Source organism: Lepidothrix coronata, unplaced genomic scaffold, assembly GCF_001604755.1.
Source record: "Lepidothrix coronata isolate B3197 unplaced genomic scaffold, Lepidothrix_coronata-1.0 Scaffold1, whole genome shotgun sequence".
Classification (NCBI taxonomy): domain Eukaryota; kingdom Metazoa; phylum Chordata; class Aves; order Passeriformes; family Pipridae; genus Lepidothrix; species Lepidothrix coronata.
In genome coordinates, this window is record NW_016690181.1 from 14,675,299 (window position 1) to 14,690,861 (window position 15,563).

General features: G+C 41.2%; 1 protein-coding gene and 1 long non-coding RNA gene across 10 annotated transcripts in view; one reads left to right on the plus strand and one right to left on the minus strand.

Moving 5' to 3' along the window:
• LOC108495475 (pleckstrin homology domain-containing family A member 7-like) overlaps window positions 1-15,563 on the plus strand; it is a 176,492-nt gene that overhangs the window by 3,229 nt on the left and 157,700 nt on the right. For 6 of the 8 annotated variants that reach the window (XM_017811195.1, XM_017811203.1, XM_017811257.1 and 3 more), the window contains exon 1: window positions 15,337-15,444. In XM_017811195.1, the coding sequence (XP_017666684.1) occupies window positions 15,362-15,444 (83 nt within the window). In that variant the 5' untranslated portion in view covers window positions 15,337-15,361. Of the gene's footprint in view, window positions 1-6,706; window positions 6,713-14,838; window positions 14,885-15,336; window positions 15,445-15,563 lie in introns of those variants that run through there. The other 2 variants (XM_017811219.1, XM_017811228.1) reach the window with 2 other exon arrangements.
• LOC108495514 lies at window positions 4,929-15,495 on the minus strand. 2 transcript variants are annotated; one of them, XR_001874150.1, is made up of 5 exons: window positions 15,393-15,495; window positions 13,664-13,959; window positions 13,413-13,503; window positions 12,865-12,961; window positions 4,929-8,483 (listed from the first exon to the last, which is right to left on the minus strand). It is a non-coding gene; the product is annotated as an uncharacterized LOC108495514 (long non-coding RNA). The 2 variants fall into 2 exon arrangements; XR_001874149.1 differs by lacking the exon at window positions 13,413-13,503.

A 15,563-nucleotide genomic window follows, 5' to 3' on the forward strand; every position in this document is an offset into this window, starting at 1 on the left:
CTGTGTCCAGTTCTGGGCCCCTCAGCTCAGGAAGGATATTGAGGTGCTGGAGCAGGTCCAGAGAAGAGCAACGAGGCTGGTGAAGGGACTCAAGCACAAGTCCTATGAGGAGAGGCTGAGGGAGCTGGGGCTGTTCAGCCTGGAGAAGAGGAGGCTCAGGGGAGACCTCATCACTCTCTGCAACTACCTGAAAGGAGGTTGTAGCCAAGTGGGGGTTGGTCTCTTTTCCCGGGCAACTATCAGCAAGGCAAGAGGGCATGGTCTTAAGCTCTGCCAGGGGAGGTCTAGGTTAGATATTAGGAAGCAATTCTTTACAGACAGGGTAATCAGGCATTGGAATGGGCTGCCCAGGGAACTGGTGGATTCTCCGTCTCTGGAGGTTTTTAAGATGAGTGGATGCGGCACTCAGTGCCATGGTCTGGTAACCACGGTGGTAGTGGATCAAGGGTTGGACTTGATGATCTTGGAGGTCCCTTCCAACCCAGCTGGTTCTATGATTCTATGATTCTTGTAGGAGAATGGAATTAGGTCATAGAGCCCTTTTTTTGTATGCTGGGAGACAACTGAGACTGTGAGACCCTGATGTTATAGGCATGTGCTCACATACCTGGTGTCACCTGGGTGAACATTCTCATTGACTTCAAAGGCTGAATCTAAGTCAAGTCGAGCATGTGCTTCAGTGCCTCCAAGACTGGATGTCCTACCTGTAAATCTAGAAGAATTAATCATGATATCTATACAGCTGATGAGATGAACTTCAAAGAAACTTGAGCTTCCCCCACTCCTCCCAGCACTGACTACATGTGTTTAACTGGTTAGCTCCCTTCGGTTTGATCCCTCCGTGAACTCAGGTCAGTAATGTGATTAATTAATATTACTTAGAAGGGTTTGAGACTTATTAATGTTGCTTAGAAGGGTGGAATATGCTGTGTGTTATGTGCTAGTGATACTGGACACAGATGTATTCTGAACAGATTCATGACAAACCATTGCCTGTTATTCAAACAGATAAACTGGTAACGTGTCTTTGTGTTTCTGCCTGTCCATCTAACCATTCTGATGTTCTCTACAGAGTTTCTGCATGCTTCCCAAATGTTTTAAAATATGAGATTTTAACGCACTCTCTTGACAGTGGTCAGGATGTTCCCACTCCTCAAGGCATTTAAATAAAGGTGGTGGTTATTTTTTAATTCACATCTCCTTAATCACTTTGAATATGTGATTTTCTGTAAATGCCATACATATTTTAATATGCATTTACAGTGTGATTCAACATTGAGTCTTCACAAGGAATTATATATTTGTACCAGCTGTGGTAAAGCCCTGATAAGGCAATTGAGAATGGTATTGGGCTGTTACAGTAATTTATCCTGGGTATTTGTAGTGCTGGAGTATCCTGGTTATCTGGACACATGGCTTTTACTCTAGACTGATGCAAAATTAATTACAGTTCCTGATGTTGTATGTCCAGCTGTTTTCCCTTGAGAAAAAGAAAATCCCACTGGGGTAAAAACTTTAAAAGAACACTGAAAGATCAGGGAATTGGTACTTTTGTTTGCAAGAATCTGAATAACTTTACAAGTAGAACAAGAATCAAAATTTTTAATGGTCTAATTGCTAAAACCAGTAACTCTGAGAGGAAATCATTAGACATGACCTTCTTGTAAACAGGAATTAATAAAATGCAATCTTAGGCTATAACACATTTTAATTAACATGATGCCTGTTTCTGAGAGATGCTAGTTTCTATAAATATTATCTGCATATACAGTACAGTAATGCTGAGGAAATTGGTATAATCTGGAATTTCAGTCGTGTTTCTCCTGGGCAATTTTTTAAAACTTTTTGATTTTTCCTTCCCAACAGAATCCAGTCTCCACACTGACTCCTGCTTATTAGATTCTATTTTAGCCAAACTGGTTACTATGCCTGGCTAACGAGGAAAAATGGTGTTAAATTTCCAAGTTGGCTCATTTAATAAAAGGAACGTAGCAATAATGTCTATCCTTTTCTGTCCATGAGTCTGCCATGAACCCCTGACAGCTTTATCTTTTGTTTGTACATTGACATTGACCCATATAAATATAAACTGTTCCCTCTCCCGTGTCCCAAGATGCAGTAGAAGCCATGTATGAGCAAAGTAAGAGCCGTTCTAGAAATAGCCACCATTGAGAGGTGTGGGAGAGATGGGCTATTGGGCAGAAAGGTGAGAGATATTAAAAGCCAAGGTTTTGCCTTTCCTGATTTCTCATTTATTGTGCACAGCAAGATACAGGAAAAAGTGTTTGGGCGACAGTTACTTAACATGGAAAGAAGGGCTACTTAATCCTAGAATCTTTATTGTGCCTAATCTTTCTCTTTTCATGCTAAACCCTGGTCTTATGAAGTCCTGGATTTCCTCTAGAATTAGTGGAACTATTCTTTACTATCATTAATGTTAAATGAGTTTTTATTATTAGTGATAATGGAACTATCATAGAGTACAGAGGAAAAAAAATTATAGTTTAAGAAAATTAACATTTGAAAATCTCATTTTTTTAATAGACATTTAACGATCTTCCAAGGAGAAAGAAACATGACCATGCAAGCAAGGAACAAGAGATGACTTCAGTTCTTCACTGTGAGGGTGGTAAGGCACAGGAACAGGTTGCCCAGGGAAGTTGTGGATGCCCCATTCCTGGGAGGTGTTAAAGGCCAGACTGGACTGGGCTCTGAGCAACCTAGTCTAGGGAAAGGTGTCCCTGCCCATGATGGGAGGGTTGGAACCAAATGGTCTTTAAGTTCCCTTCCAGCCCAAACCACGCTATGATTCTATGAATAAGATGCCAAGGTGGCAGAGATGGGCCAAAAGAGCTCAGCTATCCTGGTGTTCCAGCACTCTCCTCTTGATGTTAGTGACAGTGATAGAAGTGCTTGAACTCACAGGACAAAGAGAAGAGATTTGGACCAAGTCAGTAAGACAACTATAACTTTTTAGAAATGAAGAAAAGCTGTTTCCAAAGGAAGCACTGTTGCTGCTTAATATTGTTTATTTATTCTCCTAGAAATTCTTTGAGATGTGATATGGGATTTCCCCATATGGGAAAAATAAGGCTGAAATGGGACGAAATAAGAGAAGAGACAAAGTTCCTCAACTTTTCCTTTGTCTCTGCATATTAGAGTGGATTCAGTGGGAAGGAAGCACACTTAGTCTTTCAACTGTACAGGACATTAACAGGGGGCTTTCCTAGCTGGTGAAGTAATACACCCTTCAAATGCACATGTTGATGAGCTTTAGTGGCTTTTTTGAACCAGTAATCTACACTACTTCATTCTTTGTAAATGGTATAATGTTTTGCATTTAGAGAGTGCATTTCAGCCAGAGCTTTACAAATACTCATTAAGCCCCGAAACACTGCTCTGGAATAGATGAATAAATTATATGGGGAAAGTAATCATTAGAAACCTTGTTGTTTTGTTGAATGGTGTACAGTTTTCATGTAACCAAGGACTTAAGTGCAGCAAGTCCTTGACACCTATTTTCACTTTCCTATATGAATATTCATTTGGCTTAGGTTAACATTACATCCCCACATCTTATCAGAACTAAAATTCATCGTCCTCTAATGGAAACTGTGCTGTTTCACTGCTACAGACAATGGTTGGCATCAAATGAAATTGTTCTTTGTTCCAAAACTATGGTTAGAATTCAGTGGTTAATCAGATGCTGATAGCAAACACTCTTGGTTTCCTTTACATCCATGTGACTATACAAAAGACAATTGATGTGGTTAGTGTAAGATTCACTCTCAACGTTCCAGGAGCATTGGGTTTTGTTAATATACCAATCTATAGCTTGACATTATATGTTGCCTTACTTTGAGCTGTGTTTATTTTCCCTAGGGCAAAACAGCTGTGCACTGAACTCTATTATAGACATAGCTTAAATGCATATATCTTACATATATCTATGGATCTTACACTTGAATAGTGCTACATTTTGCTCTTAAAATCCCTCTAGAATGTTAAAATTAAAAGAAAGGATATTTCCAGGGACATATGGTAGGTTATTAAATGGTTCCTTCTAAAAATCCAGCCTGAATCTGATCCACGTTGTTAATCTCCAGATGTTTCTTGTTACATTAGTATCAACTTAAATGAAACAAGTTTAGTCAGGGTGCTCACAGTAAGAAAAAAATAACCGTAATGGTATCATTTTTGCTAATTTTCTCAGTGAAGATAATATTTGAATGGCTGGAGTTGTATGTGCACTTGATCCTGCCATCAGGTTTTACTACATCAGAGCTTAGATGTTCACAGATCTGAAGGTAAAACCTGCAGTATCCTAATTTATTTTGTAACTGCTTTACGAACTGTCTGTACAATACCTACTTATCTTCATCTTGATTCACAAGCCACAAAATAATCTTAGAAAAGTTAATATTCTCAAAACTGTTAAAACTGAAAATTGCAAAGCTAATTTCCCACGTACCAAAATAATTATTTTCCCGAGTTTATATGACAAAATAAATCATCAATACCACCAGCTGTTTTTTCAGCACTCGAGATGGACGTAATTCCAACAAAAAGTGGAACTTGGATTTTATCTGATTTTCCTTAGCAGCAACAACCCCAAAGGGAGGGTTAAGTGGAATAATGACCTTTGGTTCAGGCATTTCTTGTGAAATCCACCAAAAAGTGAGAGAATGGCCTGAAGTGCAAATGCTGCCTTGCTATTGATCTCTGGAAATGCCTCAGGCCACTACTGCTACTACCAGACCAAAGCTGCACCCTCCACTTGGGAATTAGCACATTCCCTACAGATTTGCATATAGTGGAAGTAGTTGTGATAGTTTCTCAAAAAAGTCTTTGTTTTCCCAGTGCCTTTGCCAAACCTGAGCCAGAAATGTGTCATCTAAGGAGTCGTTTATGTATTTAAAAAATGAGCACTGCTTTTACTCTGTTGCCATGGGACAGCTATAGCAGGAAATGAGCAAAACACCCACATAATTATTGTTGACAGAATACAGTTTCAATTTTATCAAGTGTAGCCCCTGTGTGATATGTTGTTAAGGCAGCCTTCAACATCTTGGTGAGTGAAATGCTGATTTGAGAAGTACACAGTGCCCAAAAGAAACGTACAATTGTTATGCTTGGAAAACAGAGCATGTTAAAGACATCTCCTTCACTGAGAGATGGCATGTGAGTAATTATTGCTAAGTCTCTGAGGAACAATTAGAGTTGTTTTTTATTAAATTTTCATGTTTTGATTGACATTGAAACGGAATGAATCAATATGTAAATCCAGATTACAGTGGTCTAATAAGATATTGAGAAAGATTATACTTTACAAAACAGTCTGTGGAAAAACTATACAGTGCTGAGAAAAGAACCCCATACATTTATCATTTTGCCAACTGCCTTGCTATTGTTCTTGTTTTTGAATTTAATCTGCTTAGCTACTATTTAAATTAGATTTCAGAAGACTCTGTAATTAAGGAGTGGGATATAATTCATCATTTGTGGAGATCACATTTATTATGTATCTAAATAATAAAAGTTATTTATAACAGTGTTTTATAACAACCTTAGAGAGTTTTAACCATTAATCAATAACAATGGAGAGATGTCAATGTATAAAATTGAATCAGGCATAATAATAATTATTGCATGGCTACTTACTTCACTGATTAGAAGGAAATCTATTTCAGGTGGGTTTTATTGAGAACATTAACAAATTTGTATGCATTTAAGAGATATATGGAATAGTTCTACTCCCTCAAGGAAGGAAGTGTCAAATAAGAAAAAATAATTTTTGGAAGGTAATACTGCAGTAAACAAAGTTCGTTTCTTTTAATTTATATAAAATAATTTTCTGGGGTATGAACTGAGTCTGTATTGTTTATCTATTTTGACATGCATATTTCAAAAAGCAGGAATGAAAATGTGTGACACGGGTATAAGTGCTATAATTTACTGAACAATGTTTTGCACCCTGCTGACCTTTTTAGTGCTAAAGTAAGCTGAGGCCCTGAGTCTATATTGGTCTTTTCTGTGGAAGTCCACCTACACAGGCTCTAGAGGAATGGTTAAAAAACCCCCATATTTTCTATAATACCTTGACTCAGTCCACTCAGATTCAAGAGCTCTTCTCAAGAACTTGCAGAAGGTTCTTTTCATATCTGTATTTTAAAAGTTCCTCATGCTATTCTGCATTATTAGAAGTTGCTCTCCAGCTCTGTGTAGCAGTGAGATGTGTCACAAGTACCAACACTTGGCCTTACTGCTGCAGGGTCTGAAGTGATCTCTGTAGACAGCACAGCACCATGCTGGGGAAAATGTCCAACCCTTGCTAACTTCCCAAACTGCTCCCAGTTGGATCCCTGGCGATCTGCACCCACAGAGCTGCCTCAGGTGGGAGCTGCATTACAGGGGCTGGCTGTGTGTGTGTCCAGCACAGCAGGGAGGCTCCTCAGAATTCTCCTCCCCAGGGCTGGCTCCCATGCTCGGTGCCAAGGCCCTGTGAATCCACCCCCATGCTCAGGATTTGGGGATTGGGGCAGTCAGTCAATGATGCCTCAGCCCTGGATGAAGCCTTTGGCAATGCTGCCCTGAAGACCCATTTGTAACTCAAAAGTGTGAGCCTCACATCTGCATCCCATCCATCTTTTTGAGGAGTAAGAATAAATACTATGCAGTCCCCTTACATGTGAGATTGAACTGAGAGACAGTGGTCATGCTGATGGTTCATTGCAGCCAGGGGAGATTACTGAGGAAACAAGACAATAAAAAAGGAACAATGGAAATTAATTTCACAGCCCACAAGGGTCCTAAGGCTGATCCTGTATCAGCAAATAAGGCAGAACAGGGATAGTGACAATTTTGCCTGTCCTGGATTTGCAATTTACAGATTTATTTTTTCTTCTCTTCTGGAAAGAGACAAGCTTTTCTTTCTAGTTTTGTTGTATGTTATTATTTTTTTATTTTTCCTCCTTCAACCAAGCAAAATAAAGTTTTATTTGTATCTCACTCTCTTTTGGGCTAGGGGGAAGATGTAATTAGGTGAAGGAACACAAGAGGATATTTTTGGAGCCATGCAATATTTGGGGATGGAGGAAAAGATGAGCGATATCGCTCATATTTTTTTGTTTGTTTTTCATTTTTTGTTTAAAGTGTGCTTTCCTGTACTATAGCTACTGGTTATGCCATGCTCACATACAGATGGTTTATTGCATTGCCTTTGCAAACTGACTGATTGCTGTTGCAAATCATTGAAGCCAGGAGTGGAAGGGATACAGGTATGTAGCAGGAGACTGTAAAACCACGGAATGACCTGAGCCCGGCATAGGACGAGGCAAGAAGAGATGTGGGGGATTGTCAAGAAGGCGCACTTTCTAGGATTGTACAAGAAAGTAGGAAGAAACCGGAAGGAAGTCGGATACTGAAAAGCTGTGATGAGGTATGTACACTTCATGTTACCAGAAAAATCAAGGAGGATGGTTAACTCTCAGTTATCTCCTTCTGGAGCCAAGCAGATTCTCCTGCAAAGGTGTTTGAAAGAGGAACTGGGAGACCACAGCCAGAAGAGATTGTTCTGCCTGGCAAAAGCTTATTTAGGAAGAGGGCTGACACCTTGGTGAGTTAGAAGCATGCTGAGAAAGTAACATCTCTGGAAAGATAGGGCAGAAGATGCTAAAATTGAATCTTGTCTGGAGTCTTGTTTGGGGATTGCTATTAGTATGCCTAGACATGTGTTAAGTGACCTACCGAGCAGCAGCAAGCTATTTATGGGTTTATTAAGAAAAATGAAGTAAAAATCTGCTTCATCAAAGGCTTTGACACATTCAAATTTGAAAACATTCTGTTGAACGTGTTAGTTTGTATTACTATTAAGGGGAATCAGGGGTGAAGTTTTGGGTCTTGCAGAGCAAATGAAGAACAAACTTCAGGAGAAGACTGGATAGTGAATTCAGGGGTCTTTAATTTCTTTAGAAAAAATGTCTTAGTGAATATGGTTGGGAATATGTGACATTCTGCTTGCCTTGAATGTGGTATGTAAAATATTCCAAAAAAAGGGGGCAAATATGGTAATGGCAGTTGCCAGAGGGGCTGGAAAAAAGGGGTAATAACAGTCATGGACTCAAAGCTGGGGGAAAAAAAGCTTTGATGGGAATAAAGAAGTGAGGTATCTCACGCTGGAGAAGGAAATAAAAAACAAAATTTGTGAGGAAACATTAGAGAATTGAACAGTTTGATTTAAAATTTTGAAGTTTTTAGTCTCAGAGGTCAGTAATGTCTGTCTTTCCATTCGTCCTGTTCCTTAAAAAAGGATCTTCTTCATACTCAGGTGTCCATAGCCATGGGATGACAGTGAGCCTGTTTGTGTTCATAAATATGGAAATGACTTCAAGTCTCTGCTTTAAAACAAACCAAATGTTGACAGCTGCAGGTATATCAATATTGAAGAACTGAGGGCTTCTCCGTGCTGCCAGGCTTACAGCGTCCTTTGACAAAAAAATAAGAAAAAGACCCACAAATTTTCATTTCTGGAAATGATCTTGTAAGTGACTTTGGCACATAATTGTTTTTCTGTATTTCTCCCTTCTACAAGTAACTTGAACACTGTGCACCAATTTGACTATTGCCACCTCTGTTTAGAATGATAAGACGTGCCATGACAAAATTATGACTATTTATTTAATTCTTAATTAAATATTAATTAATTAATACATCTTAGTCTGAGTATCCTAGGTGCTGGGTATGTAAATTATTGAGACTTTGTGAAATGCAAAAGAGAGAAAATGAAGAGAAGAAGCGATAGGACTGTGTTAAATATAGTAATCATAAAAGCTTGTGTGACAGGAAATTGTAAATTGACTTAGTAATTAGGAAATGCATTCATTCATTTTTGCTTTTGCATGCATTTTTGTGTATTTCAGGGGACATGCTTAACTCGATTCTATGACTATAATTCTTTAGGACAATTGGATATTCTGGTGAGAGAGGTAATTAGATATATTCAGATATATGCATCTAAAAGACGAAACAGTAGGATATCTTTAAACAGGAAGGAAATTTGTAAGGAAAATAGAATTATTTTGAAGATATCTTCTCAATTGCAGAAAGGGTACTTGCAGTGTGAACATACTTTTAAAAACTGACAGTGGTTTGGAAAAGAAAACCTTTTAAGTAAAGAGAATTACCATTTTTTTTTACCCCTAGGAGAGTTCAGCATGGTTTGGAAGGAGAAGTTTGGATTTGTTATGCAGCACGAGTGTTGCCTTCTCAATGTCATTTTCCCATCTGTCTTGCTCAGCAGTGTCACTGTCTCGGCTGATGCCTGTGTGCAGTCATCAGTCAGATCACAGTGACACAGTGAGCCTGAAAACTATTCTTGTACAATGTCATGCTCCATATCTTCCTCAAAGGAACTGTGGATACAATTTGAACTTGTTTATATTCTTTCCAGTGGCCAGGAAAATGAATAATTCCTTTTTCCGTATTTGGAAATCCCTCAACAATGGATTTACCATTATTTAATCTTTCTTATTTATCTTCTGGTGCTCATAGAACTCTACTGCCTGACTCTAGTCCCATGGAAATTTAGGGAAACTTCTCAATCTATTGCAAGGGAAACAGGCTCTGAAGGTCTTATTTTGTCTAACATTTGCCATCACCTTCCCCAAAGCATAAATTGTCCTGTGCACAAAAAGCAAAAGATGTTTCATTTAATGTCGTACTTACAAAAAAAACCAAACCACAATCTATTGGTGACAGTACCTTTTCAATTCTGTTCAAGATTTATTTGGTGTTGTATTAATATGTATTAATTCTGTCCTGGAAAGTACTTAGGCTGGAACTGAGTGATGTCTTGCAGATGGTGTGCCTAACTTTTGTACCTATCTTGTGACTCTTGCCGCCTTACATTGTGTCAAGCTCTCCTGGCTTCTGTGGATTATGAGTTTTGACTGAAAACATTCCAGGTCTGGAATGAGCATGTGCTCTATATTTAGTCATGTCATTAGGAGTACCATTGTGCAAGTTGCTTATCTTTCTTAACTACATCAGGGATTGTCCTTCCTTTCCTTGTAAATAACAGAAATCTTTAAATTCAAATGGTTGCCATGAATTCTTCCTGTGAACTAGTCAGCCGCTCAGTAATGGTGTTCTTTAGTACATATCATGCAATGACAATTTTAGACATCCACCTATTTCTAAAATTCTTAACATTTTGAATCAGCTTTTGTCTTCATAGAAATCCAGGCTAAAAGGGATCTTGTGAGGTCATCTCTTCATAGTTCCTGATCTAAACCAAAATAAGTATACTGAGAATCTCCCTGCCAGAAGCTTTGTCTGGGCCAGCCTTCAGAAGCTGGTGATGAAGGAAATGCCATGACATCCCTAGCGGTTTTGCTCCTCATTTTATTTGGGAATATTTCTATTTATTTCTATCTTCAAATTTATCTTGCATAAATCAAGCTGATTTCTACTTGCCCTGACATGGATGAAGATGGAAAAAAAATTGACTGGTATGTATTAAATCCCATCAACTGCATTTTAATTTTGAAATAATACAATAATGATCTTTTTGTTATCTTGCTTGCTTTCCTTATCCAGTAAGGTAATATTTGGTCTTTCTTTGACTTGAATATTTTTATTTTGTCCTCTTCTTGTTGTAAACAACTTTTGGACTTGAGACTCGAAAATAAAGCAAATCTTTCTGTATGTTTGATCCTCTCTTTATAGTGCTCTTTTATCCTACAGCATGACACAGGTATTAGCTGTGCATGGCCATTTTTTCTCTTCCGAATTACTGGGGAGTTCTGTTATATACTAATATTTTTATTCTTTACTGAATTACCGACATAAATAAATAAATAAATAATAATAATATTATTATTTATTATTATTCTTTACTGAATTACCGACATTAAGTAACCCATTACATATATTCCCTTTTTCTCTCTAATTCCTCTTGAAGGCAAGCTATCTGGAAGTGTGTGAAGTCTACCATTTTTTGTGGGTTCAAATTTGCAGCAATTGGGGACCTCAGCAAATCTCCTTGAGTTAGCCAGGGACAAAGGAATCTGTTCCTCTTCTTGTGCTATTTTTGGAATCATTAGTACTGTTCTCCTGAAATGGCTTTTTCCCATGCTGTTTGGGAATCCAACAGTTCAAAGTTGTTTCCCCCAGTTTGAACAAATATTCCATAGTGATTCCTTGGTGAAGTTTTTCCATCCTCTGAAAAAGGATTGTAGTTTTGGAGTAATGGCACTGAAAATTTTCCAGGAATGTGGATTTGCCTAATGCTTCTAAGACCTCTTTCATATTTTGTATTTCCCTGTTGTCTGATTAACATGTTCTTCTACCTATAAGAATCAGAGTATTGATTTCTGGTCTCTTAAGCACTTGCCACTGCTGGATGAGAATTGCACTGCACAATTTTGAAGAACAATTTGGTTGCATAACCTATATTTCAGTATAATCAGAAAATGAATTGCTCTGAAATTGTCTTGCAAATTAATCTGTCTTACCATGAAACCTTTTGTGGTTTTAATTCTCAGCTGTTCTGAGCAGAGCTGCAAAATCATGCTAAAAGGCATATTACATGTTTTGCATTATGGCTTATGAACTTTCTTAACCAAGATTTAATAATTGAAATTCAGTGCTCCTCAAATGCTCTGCCTCTGGTCTGGCCTTGCACCTTTTATAGATTGTGCTTGCCCTTTATAAAATGTACAGGCCATGATGAAAAAGTCATAACTAGCAGGCTTTTCTATGCATTGTACCTCATTTAAGTTTCCTGAAACAGCAGCAGCCTCTAAGTCATCAAATTCGATTGTATTCAATTCTCAGGAAAATAGGAAATAGATCATTAGAGTACAAAGCAGCCTGAAGTCCAGATGTCATTCTGTAACCTCCTAGGCACTGGATCTAATTGTGACTGATGGAAATTATACTCTTTATTATTATTCTTATTATTCTTATTCTTCTTCTTATTATTATATAGTGTTTCCAGCATTATTTGCAGATTCCTACTCCATGTTTTGTTGAAAAGTTATAGCATATGAAGGGTTGAAAAAGTGCAAAGAAACATGCAGACCTAAGTTGTGCAAGGGGTGACGATGTGTGTAATAGAAGTGGAAAAAAAGAGAAAATGATAAGATTTGGATGTTGCCATTGACAGGGTGAAGCTGGGTTGTAAGGGCAAGGGCTGAAAAGAAAGGAAAGGATGTAGAAAGGATGTTCATATTCAGTGATTTTACTCTGGAAATAGCAAAGGCATGTAGTGACAGGAAAAAGGGTAACAATTTTAAACTGAAAGAGGGCAGGTTTAGATTAGAAAGAAATTCTTCACTGTGAAGATGGTGAAGCACTGGAATGGGTTGCCCAGAGAAACAGTGGATGCCCCATCCCTGGAAGTGTTAAAGGCCAGGTTGGATGGAGTTCTGAGCAACCTGGTTTAGTGAAAGGTGGCCCTGCCCACGATGGGAAGGTTGGAACTAGATGATCTTTAAGGTCCCTTCCAACCCAAACCAGTCTGTGATTCTATGTTTCTGTGAAAGTGTATATACAGATTTTGACATACTTTAAAATATATACCACTGCTCTCCCAAGGCAGAAAAAAAATTAATGAATTCATCCAAAGTGTTCCCAGGGGATGCAGACAGAGCAAGAAACATCAGTAACAGATTTCTATAAAGCTGCCATATGTGGATTCAAACTTGCAGTATTCAGGGACCACGTCTCCTTGAATTACCCAGTTATCAACAAAGGGAGCCTCAAGTCTCACAGCTTTTATTAGACCCTTAATGTTGTTGAAGAACATATTTCACAACCTTTAGCTGAGTTCTTGATATTGTGGCCTTAAATTCCTAATTTTACCTCAAATGGTTTCTTCCACACAGTGCCTCTAGAGAGCAACGAATGATATGTAATAGAAAAGTGGCCGAGATCAGCCAGGGAGGACTGGAACCAGAGCCTGGAAAAACAAAAAAAAGAAAGGAAAAATCAGAAGAATCTGGTAATCTTATTAATGAATGATGCCTGGAAGCATTCTTCCTCCAGGGATCTAAATCATAGACCTACCCCCTGATAGGCCCAAAACAAGTCAGCTTGTGAACTTGTATGAATCTAGATTAAGTTTTCATCTTGATCTTATTTTTAGAATAGAGCTCTGCAAGTTACTATAATAAAACATGCTTTTTCAATAATGTATTTGCCTGCAATTAACAGATGTATGTGATAATATGCTAATACCACAGGCAACATGATGCATCAACTCAATATCTGGTCATATGACAAGGGTGACAAATCGAAAAAGGGAATTTCTAACTTGATATAATGAAAGTATGTTCACCGCAAGAACATAGGAACAAGTTGCTAAGAGAGGCTGTGGAATTTCTGTCCTTGGAGCATTTTCACACCCTTACCTGGACAAAGGCCTGAGCCACCTGGTCTAAATTCAATGCTGACTCTGCAGGAGGCTGCACTAGATGACCACTATCTCTTTCATTTCAAGAACTGAGGGGAATCAATGAAAAAGGATCTGGGTTCAAATCAAACAGAAGAAGGTGATTCTTCATACACAGATCAGGTAAGCTGAACATTAGGAACACTTTGTTACTGGCTGGCTGGAAGTTATGTGGGCTGTAGTCTGGACAGGTTCACAGAAAAGACTTACCAGGAGTTACATATGTAAATAACATCTTGCTCAAGAGCTTTCTGAGCTCACAGCTTCTGAAGCTAGCCTGCAATGTGTCTCACAATAACAACCATTCCTGGTTGTTAGAAGATGACACTAGTATAGTGTCCTCTTCTCCAACAGTGGCCAAAAAGGGAGGTCTACACAAGGTCATCCTGATGCACCATACCGGCATGATGTCTGAAACTGGTGTGAAATTGAGCAAAGTCCTCTTTCTTCTCAATGATGTTGTTTTTCCTGCCTCCTACTTTCTTCTGATTATTTATTTTGGTTATCTGGAAGAAAAAGGAAATATTATTGTACTGCAGCACTCTCCGCACTGCATGCACGGGTTCTTCCTTTCCTCCACAGCCATGTCCTCAGGTGGTCTGCTCTGTTTTATTTTACTAACCTGTCCCCCAGTCAGGCACATCCACCCTTTCCTACCTCTCTTTGCAGCCTGTCTTTTCCCTGCTTAACATCCTCCTTCTACCCCAAGATAGCTAACATCCCACTTCCTGGCTTTTTGATCCTTCTCTCTCCCCAGTATCAGACCAGCAAGAATCCCCCAGAACCATGCTTGGCTCCAGTACTGCTACCCTCAATGAAAGAAGCAGGTGGAGATTTCCACACACTGAATCCCTTGGCTTTGTCAATCCCCCTCTCCTGCTGCAACTACCACTATGGCCAAGCCAAGGCACCAGCTAGGACTCCTCACCTGGCACCCATCCTGGCTCTGCCGGCTGGCACAGAGGACCAGAGTAAGAAGCCTAGGGGCTCTGCTGTGTGGCAGAGCATCCCTTGCCTGTCTCATCCACTCTGTCCCTAAACCACACTCTGGGTGACCCCAGCTTTGCCTGGAGCACTTAACTCCGTCCTTGGCTGTAGCATCCCCGTGCAGCAGCACCTATACGGATCGTGGTGTCACAGGTCTGAGCTGGGAGCCAGCAAAGCCTCACTGAAATGCACTGAGCGGGCTTTCTCATGTTACCACTCCCGCCTTTTCTAGGTCATTGATGAACACAGGGGCTGGCACAGGTCCCTCGCGATACCGGTGACAGCTCCGCTTTGTCGCCTGGCTCTTCCTGCCTCTCTGGGATGTGTTTTAACCTTGCTGCCACCGTCCCCTGTGTGCCCAAGGTTCAAAGTCCCTGCGGCCTGTCTGCCTCTCCTCACCTGCCACCGCTGCGAGCGCGTACCCCGGGGCACGGCGGCAGCCAGGTGCGCTCACACCTGCACATCCCACCCCCCTCTCCTGGGCGTTCCGGACGCGGCTCCCACACCGCAGCACGAGACTCTCCCCGAGCGAGGAGCGTCTCTGGGGATGTGCGCCCGCCCCCGGGGCCGCTCCTGACCCCGAGCACCCTCTCGCTGCCGGGCGGTGCCCGCGGGGGTGACCGCGGGGGGCCGCTGCGCCTCGCCGGCGGCGCCGGGGACGGGGCCACCGGCGCACGCGGGTCCGGGGGGCGGGCGCGGGGCAGCGGCGGACAAAGCCGGCCGGCGCCTCCGCACGGCTCCCGCTCTCGCTCCCGCCGCCGCGCCCGCGGCCTCCCGAGGGGCGGGAGGTGTCGCCCCCCGCCCGCACCGCGCCGGCGGCGGCCGCGGTGGCGCTGCCGAGCCGAGCCGGGCGCTGGGCGCCGAGCGCCGGCCGCCCGCCCGCCCGCACCCCCGCCCCGGCCGGCGGCGCGCACGGCGAACATGGCGGCGGCGGTGGGGCGGGACACTCTACCTGAGCACTGGTCCTACGGCGTCTGCAGGGACGGGCGCGTCTTCTTCATCGAGTAAGGGGGCGCCGCGCGAGGGGCGCGGGGAGGAGGGAGGGCGGCCCCGCTCCCGCCCGCCCGCCCGGGCGGCCGCACGCAGTCACTACTAACAGGTGCATGTTTTCCGCTTCTCCCTT